Source organism: Leucoraja erinacea, chromosome 23 (assembly GCF_028641065.1).
Source record: "Leucoraja erinacea ecotype New England chromosome 23, Leri_hhj_1, whole genome shotgun sequence".
Lineage (NCBI taxonomy): Eukaryota > Metazoa > Chordata > Chondrichthyes > Rajiformes > Rajidae > Leucoraja > Leucoraja erinaceus.
Window position 1 is genome coordinate 1,228,989 of NC_073399.1, and position 14,000 is coordinate 1,242,988.

Here is a 14,000-nt window from a genome sequence, read left to right on the forward strand (position 1 = left end):
TCAATGTGATAGACAATAGACAATAGGCAGTAGGTGCAGGAGTAGGCCATTCGGCCCTTTGAGCCAGCAGATCATATATGATCACCAAAATCAGTACCCCGTTCCTGCCTTTTCCCCATATCCCCTGACTCCGCTATCTTTAAGAGCCCTATCTAGCTCTCTCTTGAAAGCATAAGAGGAATGTAGAAAGCTAAATGTGTTTCTCCGCAGGTACAAACTGTACTGAAGTATTCAATGGAATCTGAAACTGAAATGTTTGTCATGGAACCCATGAAATGTTTAGAAATTATTTATGTTTCTGTGGAATGCGCTTCCATTTGAAGACTACCTGTCTGAATTAAGTCATGGTTCTAATGTTGAGCAGAGTGGGAGCAAGTTGTACAGAACAATTAATCCCAGAACCTTTCTCTCCACTGCTTTGTCACATCACACACACTTTTAATTTTAGTCTAGATAATTACACCTAATGCACATTGCAAACTGAAAATACTGGGATAACAGGTACTCAGAGTAGAACTCAATATATTACTTTATAAGCAGCACTAGGGCATTGGTAGTTGTAAATCTGCTAAATGGAAAATTCTACAATTGTTACTCAGAAATAAAGCAATAGGTTATAGAGAATTGAAGTTTGTTTTCTGGAATTTTTCTTGGATTAATTTTGATAAATTTGGAAAAAAATAAAATTGTAAAACACCCAGAAATAACGATGTAGGTAAAATGTAAGACAGAGAGGCAAGGAACTGCAGGTGCTGGATCTTGAGCACAAAAAACAATTGCTGGAGGAACTCAGTGTGTTATAGGCAGCAACTGTGGAGGGATTAGACAGATGACGTTTCGGATCGGGACCCTGGATCCCAAATCCTAACGACTTCTCCTCATTTCCTCCACAATTGCTGCCTGGGCCGCTGAGTTCCTCCGGCACTTTGTATTTTCAATAGCATTTAAGACTGAGACATAGGTAAATAGGTGACATGAGCCCTGTGATGAATGCTGGTTCACTCTTATCTGAGATTATTCTACAGTTAATCAGTCAGATCTATAATTGAATTGTTTTTGAAGTGATTATTTGCAGTTTAGTTTAATTTAGTTTAGAGATACAGCACGGAAACAGGCCCTTCGATCCACCGTGTCCGCACTGACCAGTGATGCCCGGACATTAACACTATCCTACACACGCAAGGGACAATTTACACTTATACCAAGCCAATTAACATACAAACCTGTACATCTTTTGCGTGTGGGTTGAAAACGAAGATATCGGAGAAAACCCACGTAGGTCACGGGGAGAAAGTACAAACTCCATACGCCAACACCCATAGTCGGGATCAAACCCAGATCTCTGGCACTGCAAGCGCTGTAAGGCAGGAACTCTACCGCTGCACCATCGTACCGCACTGCAAAGTTCTGCAGACTTAAGGGCCTGTCCCACGAGCATACGACTCCATGCGGCAAGCGCGACCAAACCAGTGAAGTTCGCGCGTGACATACGGTGACGAGGCGGTGCGTACGGCGTCGAGGCGGCTGCGGGCCGGCAGGCCGTTGCCGCGCGGAATTTTAGAATGGTCAGTTTTTCGGAGCCCCGCGCGATGTCAGGACCAACTCCGCACAAATCCATACGGCTCCCGTGATCGAAGTGGGACCGGCCCCGCGAGGCCGTACAGCTCAAGCGACCATGTTAGGTTGCGCTTGCCGCATGGAGTCGCATGCTCGTGGGACAGGCCCTTTACATAATGAGATATAGCATAGTTTTGAGATTGGAGGATTAATCAAATTAGAAGTGATTCCTCATCCTTGAAAAGACAAGTTTTGCCAATAAATAAAATGTCCGTAAATGACACAAGAAGGTAACATAACTCCCCGTAGTTCAAATATTGAATTAAAATACAAGAGCCATAAAATAAAATAAAATAAAATATTATTTAAAAAAATTACATGACAGTAGTTGTACTTTTTTGCAATCAAGATATGGAGCTCTATTGAGAGATTTCGATATGATGTGCTGAGCAACATACATGTGCAATTATAGTTTTTGAACAGCACGGAAGAAAATCATTGAAATTGACATTTTCAAATTACGCAAAATTTGAAAATAGCAATGTTCTGAACTGTCATGCTAATTTTGTACTTTAGTGTTAGTCCACTGCTTTTAAATCATGGTGATTTCTTTCAAATTATCTTGAGTGAGATCATTTCATAAAACAGCCACCCCCAATCTAAGCGCTCAAAGGGATTCTAAGGGAGAATCACCACTAAATATGACACGAAAAATGAAAATAGTATGCAAAAGAAAGATTTGGGTCATGATTTGTCAATTTTAATATTGAAACGGAGAACTGAAGTTGAGGGACTGTTGATGAAAACCATTCCACTGGTTTTATTAAGTGTCTTGCCTTGCACTACACTGACTGTCGAGATCATTGCTTGAGAACTAAATGGCTTCTCAAACTGTGAAAAGATGAGGGACTAAATACACTGAACTTGTACCCCGAGTTCCTAGTCGTTGGTTGTGAATATCACCATGGATCGCATTGTGGAGTGGGGTCAAATGAACCACTAAATACATTTTCATTGAGTGCATTATCAGTTATCAGTGAAAATTTATGTGACAATCTGAAAATATAAAGAAAGAGCAGTCCAGAGAGAATACAGTTTTTGAGCTAGTTTCCCCAGGTGCTGTTAATAATAAGAAATGTTTCTTACCGTGTATTTGCTTTGCAGGAAATAGTACCTCAGAATTTAAATGTTGAGTACGCAAGAATTTGCCAAATTCCAGTACCAAGAGTAGATGATCACGGATTAACTTTACCAACAAAGACATTGGATAAAAAGGTATGTGTTAAAACAAAAGAGCAATTCTGTGCATTTGGCTACATTTATACTGTAATTAAATAAGATTCTGATGGCTGTGGTTTTTCCCCTAAAAGAACCTTTATTCAGAATAAAAAATCTATATCAAACAAAAACTGTGCAAAAGCTGTACAGACACGCTCAGCGTCCGTTGCTCAGCGTCCGTACATTCGCTAGCGCCATATTCAATAGTGTTCACATCTATCTTTAAACAAAACACTTTTGCCACTCATGTGGCTCCCTGGGGTGATATTCCTTCCCTAGTTTGAGGGGCATCGCCACCGGATTCTGACCCCCGAATGTCCAGCAGTGGAAGAACACTAGCCTGTGGTCCTCTCCCACAGAGCCTTGGCGTTGGCTGCACCGAGCTTCAATGCGTCCTTCAGCACGTACTCCCCGCAATCTGGAGCGGGCCAGTCGGCAGATTTCCCTTAAGGACATCTCATTCTTCTGGGAGGCCACCGAGTTTTGACTGACCAAAGAGCGTCTTTCCCCGTGTTGAAGATCTTTTGACAGCACTTGATGTCCATCTCCAATTGTGTCCCTGGGAACAGCTTGTAAACCAGAGAGTCCTCTGTTACAGAGGTGCGTGGGATGAACCCTGGCAATGTCCCTTGCAATATTCTCCAAACTCTTTTTGCAAATCCACACTCTGCGAAGAGGTGGGCAACTATCTCCTCTCCGTAGCAGCTGGCCCGAGGGCAGCGTGCGCTGGTAGTGAGGTTCAGACGGTGTAGGGAGGATCTGACTGGGAGGGCTCTCCTCATCGCCAGCCAAGCCAGGTCAGTGCTTGCTGGTGAGTTCTGGCAATGAGGCATTTCACCAGACAAGCTGGGCAGTCTGCTCAGGGAACCACGCCACAGGATCCATCGAGTCCTTTCCCTGCATTGAGTTACTCCAACACTTTAGACGTGTGGTTCCTTCCTACACGTTGTATTTTATTGGTACCATTTCTCTTCCTTCTTTCGATTTCAATGTCTCAAATGTTACAGTCGGGTTGGAACACCAGCACACTATTAATCCACAAATCGACAAATAAGCAGGTCTTTTATTTTATTTGCAATCCCAAACCATGTACATAGGTCACCATCTAGTGGTGAATCATAGCAATGGTTTAACATTGGATTCAAACCCAGGACTGCTCTTTGAAGAAGCAAAGTAGAGGAAGTCAGAGTGGGATCTGGTGTTCATATTGAAATCCCTGATCGAGGAACAGGGGAATGTTCTTGGCCATGCATGTTTGGCTGCAAGTTGTAGCAATGAATATTCCCCAAATTCTGCAATGACTTCCAGCAGTGTTTGGATGTTCAGTGTTCGGACAGGAAAGCACTACAACGGGTGGTGAAAACGGCGCAGCACATCATCGGTGCCCCGCTCCCTGCCATGGATGCCCTCCACCGAAAACGGTGTCTGAGACGGGCTGGGAAGATCATCAAAGACCCCTCACACCCCAACCATGGACTGTTTGCCCTCCTCCCATCAGGGAGGCGGTACAGGAGCCTCAGGTCACGTACTAGCAGGATGAGGAAAAGCTTCTATAACAACACAATCACACTGCTGAACTCGGAGTCCCGACGATAGACTTCTCTGGTCCCTCCGTCCCCCTTTGTTTAATCATTCTGTATTTCCTGATTATTCAGTATCTTCTCTCTTTCTATTTTTTTCTTGTCTTTTCTCTTTATGTACAACTACTACGGACTGACGCAAAACTGCATTTCGTTGTACTGATACTTGTATTTGTGCGATGACATTAAAGTTGAATTGAATTGAATTGAATTGAATTGAAGTGAGACTTCCCCTGTAACATGACTTCAGTCAATGGCAATTGCATTCAGCTTTGATTGATTTGATGAAAAACAGGCCACTTCAGTCCACCACCTCCACTCTAACCATCGGTGACCCGTTCACACCTAGTTCCATGTTATCCACTTTCACATCTGCTCCTGACACTCTAGTGGCAATTTACAGAGGCCAATTAATCTACAACCACGCATGTGTTGGGGATGTGGGAGGAAACCGGAGCACCTGGAATAAACCCATATCATCAGAGGGAGAACGTGCAAACTGATGCACATGAGGACAGGATCGAACGTGTGAGGCTAGCTACTCTATTGTGCCAGCCGAGACCGAAATTACTCCACATCATTACGTATTAAAACACAAAACACTACAGCTGGTGCTTGCATGAGGTGTGAAAACAGATTCCTAGTGTGATGTGAGCATCATTGGAACAAACAGGTACATTTTTCATTGCTAGTGAAGAAGCTCTAGGTCATGCACTTCTTGTACTCCACAACAGATATGATCAATATGCAAAACCATGGTAGTGAGCAAATAGCTTGGAGAGGCTACCTTTTGTTATTGCATACATAGCCCACAGGTTTATCATCCACTGTATGTACAGTGAACTCCAACATTATTGCTAACGGCTTCTGTACCGTATTTAGTAAGTCATCAAACTCACTGCTTCATCAAAGATAGACACAAAATGCTGTAGTAACTCAGCAGGACAGGCAGCATCTCTGGAGAGAAGGAATGTGTGACGTTTCAGGACGAGATCATTCTTCAGACCGAGAGTCGGGAGAGTCTAGAGATGACCAGCGAGAGAGGGTGTTGCAGAACTCTCGTTGGAGAGGGACCTTCTTCAAAGTAGGCATATCTTGAGTATAACCAGCATCTGCAGTTTATTCCTACAACACTCACCCCTATATCACTCCCAACAGCTGATGTGCAGATCTTGAACAAGACTTACCATCTATGTTCCTGACCGGTGCTGACTCGGTGGGCCGAAGGGCCTGTTTCCTTACTATAATTATAAACTAAACTACACTAAATAGATTAAAATAAAGGCCTGGTTCTTGTCATTGTGATTTTATTTACACTGACAATTCCTCTTGTCAAAAACTCAAGTGATACCTAATATTAAACATTTTGTTAAATATGCTGCTGTGTTTACTTTTACAGGTTGGATTAGGAGCCGCATATACTGATATCCACACTGAGTTGATACAAATGGAGGAGAGAAATATCTACTGTGGTGCTTATAATATAAAAATCATCAAACAGCTGTATGTGAATCATGTAATGATGACTGCATGAAATATTAATCTTCCTTTAATTTATGCTTTTGCTGATAATTTTAGTGAAAATTCGGAGAAATATTGCGCTATTGTGAACATGTCACACGAGGAAATGCAGTGGACGTTGACTCGCTGAATCCAGCTGCAAAACTGCATTTTCCAACAGTTGTATGTTGATAACGATAGGGATTATGAATGGTGAAATGAGCAGGACCACCATGGTGGGGGAGGGACGGGGAGTGTTACTTGAAATTACAGATATCAATATTCATGCCGCTGGGATATAAGCTGCACCAGCAAAATATGAGGTGCTGTTCCTCCAATTTGCGTGTGGCCTCACTCTGACAGTGGAGGAGGCCCAGGGCAGGAAGGTCAGTGTGGGAATGAGAAGGGAGTTAAACCGGGAGATCGCTCCAGTTTGTCTCCGCTTAAACAAAATAGAGACAACATAGAAACATAGAAAATAGGTGCAGGAGGAGGCCATTCAGCCCTTTGATCCAGCACCGCCAATCATTGTGATCATGGCTGATCGTCCCCTATCAATAACATCCGTGCCTGCCTTCTCCCCATATCCCTTGACTACACTAGCCCCTAGAGCTCTATCTAACTCTCTCTTAAATCCATCCAGTGACTTGGCCTCCACTGCCCTCTGTGGCAAGGAATTCAACAAATTCACAACTCTCTGGGTGAGAAAGTTTTTCCTCACCTCAGTCTTAAATGACCTCCCCTTTATTCTAAGGCATTGTATAATGAAGATGGCTGGTGGAGTACATTTGGCTTGAAACACCAAACAGACTACGGGAGGGTGCAAGGTGGAATTCTTGCTTACACATTAATCACATTATCATCTGTTATGCCACCATAGTAGAAATCATTTGTTTCATCCATTCTATTGCTTAGATTCCCGTCCCTATCATTTTGTTGCTAATTTCCCTTCTAGCATCTCCTCCAAGATTTACTGTTTGAGAATAATATTGAGTGCCTCAAAGCTGTTCCCCTATTCAGCCAGATTGTAGCTGTTTTAGTTGTACTATGTCTATGTTCCATGAACCTCAACATCATTTCATATTGAATCTAGCAATCTCACCTCGAAAATATTCAACGGGCAAATCTTTTGGTAAAGCCAGGAGGTTGAAAGAAAGGGAAAGTTTAACGCCGGGTTTCATGGTGAGAGACACACAAGGGACCACAGATGCTGGTTTACCAAAGAAAGGCACAAAGTGCTGGAGTAACTCCATGGATCAGACAGTTTTATCTCTGGAGAGCGTGAATAGGTAATGTTTGGGGTTAAGGCCGTTCTTCAGACTTGTTCAAGATGGATTAAGTCTGGACTCATACCTGAAACGTCACCTACCCATGTTCTCCACAAATGCTGCCTGACCTGTTCAATTGTCTGAAGAAGTGTTTTGACCCCATACTTTTTCCTCCAGAGATGCTGCCTAACCCGCTGAGTTACTTCAGCACTTTGTGTCTATCTTTGTGAAGGAAGTGCTTTCAGACATTGCCTTTTGAACCAACAATCTCCTATTTTAAAGCTTGACTCATGTTCCGGAATCTCCATCAACCCATTACATTCTTAACATGTTAACTTTACAATTATTGACTCAAACTCATATCTTATTGTGAATCAGTCAGAGACCTTTGGTCCATGCTGGTAACTGGTGGAGAAATCACTTTAGCCCCACTCCCGCTCCCCTTATTCCCCCTCACCCCTGCGGCTTACCCTCTCCCGTTGTCTCCTGTTCCTGCTGCCTTTATCCTTCTCTCAGAGGCAATTTGGTGTCATCACGTCACCTATCCGTGTGTCTTTATGATGTGGCAGGAAATCAGTGAATAAGTGGAAACCCATGCAGTTATGGAGAGGACAAGCAAACTCCGCACAGACAGCATCGAAGGTCAGGGGATCATTAGAAGCACATGGATGGAAATAAGGTCCCTGGCCTACTGATCTTAATTGAAATTAGGTTGCATGAAGATGAGTGGCACTCAAGGGTAAGCAAAGGAAAAGAAAATAACACCAAACTGAAATAAAAAACAATGACGAATGAAGTTCACTCAGGATTAGGGCGACACGGTGGTGCAGCGGTAGAGTTGCTGCCTTACAGCGGCAGGGCTCGATCCTGACTATGGGCACTGCCTGTACGGAGTTTGTACGTTTTCCCCGTGACCTGCATGGGTTTTCTCTGGGTGCTCCAGTTTCCTCCCACACTCCAAAAACGTTTTGGTTTGTAAGGTATTTGGCTTGGTAAAATTGTAAATTGTCCCTAGTGTGTGTGTAGGGTAGTCTTAGCCTGCAGGGGTCGGTGGTCGGCGCGGACTCGGTGGGCCAAAGGGCCTGTTTCTGTGCTATATCTCTAAACTAAACTAAACTAAAGAATATCAATAGAATGGGGCAGCAGTTGCTGGTTTGGGCCAGAGATCAATTGGACCTGTCTCTGATCATTTAGGGTGGATCCCAGCAGGGTAATCCACTACTGTGGTGGACAGCTGATAGCCTCTGGTTCATCAGACAGGAAAATAAGATTTTTGGATGTCGGTCACTCCACGGACACCAAACGTGTGATACAAGGGCACGCTGGAAGCATCAAGGCTCTCGTTCTAAGCGAGGACCAAAACTTTGTTATTAGCGGAAGCTTCGACCTCAGTATCAGGTGAGAGCCAAATTATTTAGTTGCACATTTCTTAGCAAATCATTTATTTCTTAATACAATGTTTATTAAGAAAAATATCTTTTTGTTGATTGTTTATTTTAGACGGTGGAACCTGACCACGGGCTATTGTATGACCATCTACCGTGGCCACGTGGGAGTTATTACCTCTCTTGTTATGTATAAGGACAAGCTTGCATCAGGGGCAATGGATTGTCTGACCAAAGGTGAGCCAAACTGCAGGTATACCTTTACCCCAACCCACCTGGGAAGGGAAGGGGGGGCATGGCAGAGCGTATGACTCCACTCTTCCATCTTGCCCAACTTTCTGCTGACTGTTGTGGCGAGTAAAAATGATAGAGGATGTCAAACAAATAGTGCAACATCGGTTCAACGATGCTTTTGTGTGACAGAGACCCAATGGGTCCCACTTGGTCTGGTAACACTCTAAAGATCATCTTTTCTTCTCCGGCAATCCAGTGAATAATGTCCTAGCCTGCCCAACCTCTCCCTACAGCTCAGGCCTAGTCCTGGCAACATCCTCATAAATCTTTCCGGCTTAACAACATCTTGCCTATAGCAGAGTGATCTAAACTGAGCACAATACTCAGTTATTTTTAAGCTGTTTATGAATTCAGCTCATTCGCAGTGTATGGTTCATATCATATCTTCAGTTTTCAGTGAACACCACACTAGATATGTCCTTGCTTTCCTGCAAGATTCATCACCATCCCCTTTTTGTCTTGCATCAAACCTCTTTCCTTTAATCTCCAGCTATCTACTCTGGTCTTTCTACTTAACCATATAACAATTACAGCACGGAAACAGGCCATCTCGGCCCTACAAGTCCGTGCCGAACAATTATTTTCCCTTAGTCCCACCTGCCTGCACTCATACCATAACCCTCCATGCCTATCCAATTTATTTTTAAATGATACCAACGAACCTGCCTCCACCACTTCCACTGGAAGCTCATTCCACACCGCTACCACTCTCTGAGTAAAGAAGTTTCCCCTCATGTTACCCCTAAACTTCTGTCCCTTAATTCTGAAGTCATGTCCTCTTGTTTGAATCTTCCCTATTCTCAAAGGGAAAAGCTTGTCCACATCAACTCTGTCTATCCCTCTCATCATTTTAAAGACCTCTATCAAGTCCCCCCTTAACCTTCTGCGCTCCAGAGAATAAAGACCAAACTTATTCAACCTTTCTCTGTAATTTAGTTGTTGAAACCCAGGCAACATTCTAGTAAATCCTCTCTATTTGATACCTTCCAGTTTTGGTGAAAGGCAACTGTTTAAAATGTAAATTCCAGTTCTCTCCATTTTATACAAACACTCCTCCCCCTTCCATTAAAAGTTGGTTAATCAGTTCCACAGTCGTACCGACGTTGCCCTCTTGGGATCACACCATCCTCAATCAACCATCGGCCTTTCTGAACCACCCTGCCTGAGGCCATCTGTTGCCGGCCCTGATTTGGCCTGGTCTTTTCTTGCTTCCAGTTCCTGCCCACTACAATCAGTCTGAAGAAGGGTCCCGACCCGAAACGTCACCTATCCATCTTCTCCCGAAATACTGCCTGAGCCACTGAGTTACACCAGCGTTTTGTATCTATCTCTCCATGTACAATGCCTGACCTGTAGAGTATTTCCAGCAGTTTTTGTTCTATTTCAGATTCTTAACATTTGCTTTTGTGTTTTACTTGAACTGAATCCACAAGAGATTATTTATGAAATAGTAATTAGATCGTCTATATTTTATCCATTCTGTTGAAGTTATTTGAGCATTTTTATCCGAGCTGGCAATGCTTGCGAATAACTTGGATGGTTGACTATGTACTGAAACTGGACAATGGGGCAACATGGTCTCTGAAGGTTCCTGACCCGAAACATCACCTGTCCATGTTGCCTAGAGATAGACACAGAGTGCTGGAGTAACTCAACAATTCGCATTTGTTGTTTTATTCGAGTCTTATTAGAAATGCATCTTAATGGGCCCGTCCCACTTGCGTGATTTTTCAACATGTGGAAAATCCAGCGGTGACCAGAACAAGGTACGACTCTTTGGGCGACTACTGACGACCGTACAGGCTTCACCCCGCAATATGTCACCAGGGTGTCGCCTGTATAGTTGTGAGTAGTCTCTCAGTCACCCAGAGACGTGGCGTCTTTCTGGTCGCCGCTGAATTTTCAACCTGTTGACAATTTTCGGTGACCTATGACAGGTACCGGCAGTCACCAAAAAAGTTGCGTAAGTGGGACAGGCCGTAACTTTCCCATTCAGTTCTCCAGAGTTATGGGTCTCGTCAATCTATTATCTAATTTACTGCACATTCAAATCTAACCTGTCACATAATGTCTTCAAGGCTTCAAGGTCAATTTATTGTCGCATGTACCAATTAAGGTAGAATGAACTTGGAGAGACCATACAGCCGTAACTAAGTGAGAAGCAACAAGCCACACAACAGAACATAACATGAACATCCATCACAGTGGATTCCACATTCCTCACTGTGATGGAAGGCAATAACGTTCAATCTTCTTCCTCTTTGTTCTCCCGCGGTGTTATAGTCCAACAGACGCTCGCGGCTTGTAGCGCCCGTCGGTCTCCAGGAAAGGCCGCCAACTCCACGATGTTAGGGGACGCAGTGGGGGCGGAGATATACGATACGGAAAAACATCGCATCTCCATCGAGATAAGAGATTGCATCCCAACCCCCAACCTCCCCCCGCCACCCCCCGCCACTAAGGAACACTAAAACATACTTTTTTAACACATACTAAAAATAACAAAAATAAGAAAGGACAGACAGACTCTTGCAATAGAGACCTGGCATAGAGACCTGCATTCAATGTATTATTATAATATAATATAATAACCATATAACAATTACAGCATGGAAACAGGCCATCTCGACCCTTCTAGTCCGTGCCGAACACATAATCTCCCCTAGTCCCATATACCTGCGCTCAGACCATAACCCTCCATTCCCTTCCCATTATTTTGATTTAATTGGTTATATTTTCAATGATAAATCTTTCACCAGGGCAGTTTTAGTCAATGTGATGTTCTATTTTGGGTAGTGTCCCAATGGCAGTGTTTGATTGCAGTTCCAACATTCTTTATAGACAGTTTTGCATTCACTGTTTTGTTGAACCACCAGTTTGGGACGTAGAAAACGGGAAATGTATCACCACCCTCAAGCACGAGAAACCAATTCGCTCGGTGGGTATGAGCGAGAAGACTGTGATATGTGGATGTGACGATGGAAATGTCCACGTGTGGACCCTAGAACCTACTTCATTGGTCAAGGTATTCGAGGAAGAATAGATCCATTTCTTCTTCAATGGCCTGTCATCCCTACGAAGGATGCATTATGCTACTAGAAAATTGGGGAACATTTGGGTGGCACAGCGGCACACACTGCCTTACTGCATCAGAGAGCCAGGTTCGATCCTGACTGCGGATGCTGCTTGTACACAGTTGATACGTACTCCCTGGGACTGCCTGGGCTTTCTCCAGGTGCTCTGGTTCCCTCCCACATTCCAAAGACATGCAGGTTTGTAGGTTAATTGGCTTCTGTAACTTGTCTCTATTGTGTAGGACAGATCTAGTGTAGGGGTGATTGCTGGTTGGTGTGGACTTGGTGGGCCGAAGGGACTGTTTCCATGCTGTATCTCTAAAGTCTAAAGTAAAGTCTAACGAAGTTGGGACATTATGTTTCAGTTGTACAAGACATTGGTGTGGCTGCATGTGAGTATTATGTTCAGTTTTGCTCACCCTGCTATAGGAGCGATGAGTTTAAACTGGAAAGAGAGTAGAGAAGGTTTATGATGGTGATTCCAGGACTCGAGGGCCTGAGCTATAAGGAGAGATCGGGCAGGCTAGGGCTGTATTCCTTGGAGTGCAGGAGGGATCTTATAGAGGTGTATAAAATCATGGCGGAATGATAAGGTTAATGCACCTTTTCCCAGGATAATCAAGAACCAGAGGACATGGGTTTAAGGTAGAGGCTCAAGATTTAATACAACCCGGAGCAGCAACGTTTTCATCCAGAGGGTGGTAGGTATATGGAACAAACTGTTAGACCAAGTTGAGGAAGGGACAATACCAACCTTTAAAAGGCACTTGGATAGGTACATGACTAGGAAAGGTTTGATGGGAAATGGGCCTAACTTGGGCAAATGGGAGTAGATTGGATGCGGAGTTTTGATCGGCAAGGATGAGTTAGGCCAATGGGCCTGATTCTGTGCTGCCTGATTCTGCGATGCCTGTTTCTGTGATGCCTGATTCTGCGATTCTAGTATGCTCAATGTAGCTCTGCCAAGTGAAACACAGTTTAAATCAATTATTGATCACTCTTGTAAGATTGGCATGGTCACCATATCTGTTTGTTGGCACACCCTGCTTTTCAGGTCCTGTCTGGTCACCAAGGTCCTGTCAGATGTTTGTCTTTCGACCAGTGGCACCTGGTCAGTGGAAGTGAGGATGCAAATGTGAAAGCTTGGAGCATGATTGGAAAATTTAGTATATGTCTAAAGACATTCAAACATCCAAGGTGAGTAGCTTGATCAAATAAAAGACTTAAGCAATGCATAATTAATTCAAAACGTCCAACCCTGAAATTGAGCTCCATCAGAAATAATGAAAAATAATTGACAATTTTCACAGCACGTTATGTGTTAGATTAAGTATCGTTTTTTAAATTTTACAACAGTTTGACCAGTGATTAATTGTTTTTTTTTCATCTTAGTTCCAGAAACTTGTTTGCCCCTCATGTTCCTAATTTTCCTTCTCACCTTCAAGCTATGTCCTCCAATTTTTTATTCCACTCCCTGGGAATAAAAACTGTGCAACACAGTTGGTCGAGCTGCTGCCTCACAGCGCCAGAGACCCAGGTTTGTTCCTGTTTTCTGCGAGGTGTTGTCTGCGTGGAGTTTGCACGTTCTCCCTGTGACCGCGTGGGTTTCCTCCGGGTGCTCCGATTTCCTTCCACATCACAAAGATTTGTTTGTAGGTAAATTGCCCCTAGTGTGGGAAAGTGGGATAATATAGACTTAGTGTGAACTGGTGATTGGTGGCCAGCATGGACTCGGTGTGCCAAAGGACCTGTTTACATGCTGTATCTCTGAACCAAACAAAACATCCACCCTGCCTATTCCCCTCATGGGGCAGGGAAACTTGCTTGCCTTCCATTTCTGTGACGTGTTCTCAAAAGGGGTTTCAAAAAGCACCTTTTAAAGATTATGAAATGTGTTGGGAAACAAACTTTGCCTTGCTCCCTGTATCACTGTTGCAGAACAAGGACTTACAGCTAAGGGCTCATCCGCCAACCTTTATAGGCGCAGTAGAGGAAGTTGGATATGGTGGAGAAGAAGGCCAATGATAATTAGGGCTGCACAGAGCTGCTGCCTCACAGCGCCAA

The 14,000-nt window shown here is 43.8% G+C and overlaps 1 protein-coding gene across 2 annotated transcripts in view; it reads left to right on the forward strand.

The window, feature by feature from the left end:
• fbxw10 (F-box and WD repeat domain containing 10) overlaps positions 1-14,000 on the forward strand; it is a 36,166-nt gene that overhangs the window by 14,295 nt on the left and 7,871 nt on the right. For both annotated transcript variants that reach the window (XM_055653654.1, XM_055653655.1), the window contains 6 exons: positions 2,722-2,832; positions 5,815-5,918; positions 8,378-8,581; positions 8,684-8,805; positions 11,739-11,887; positions 12,991-13,133. In XM_055653654.1, the coding sequence (XP_055509629.1) occupies positions 2,722-2,832; positions 5,815-5,918; positions 8,378-8,581; positions 8,684-8,805; positions 11,739-11,887; positions 12,991-13,133 (833 nt within the window). The remainder of the gene's footprint in view (positions 1-2,721; positions 2,833-5,814; positions 5,919-8,377; positions 8,582-8,683; positions 8,806-11,738; positions 11,888-12,990; positions 13,134-14,000) is intronic.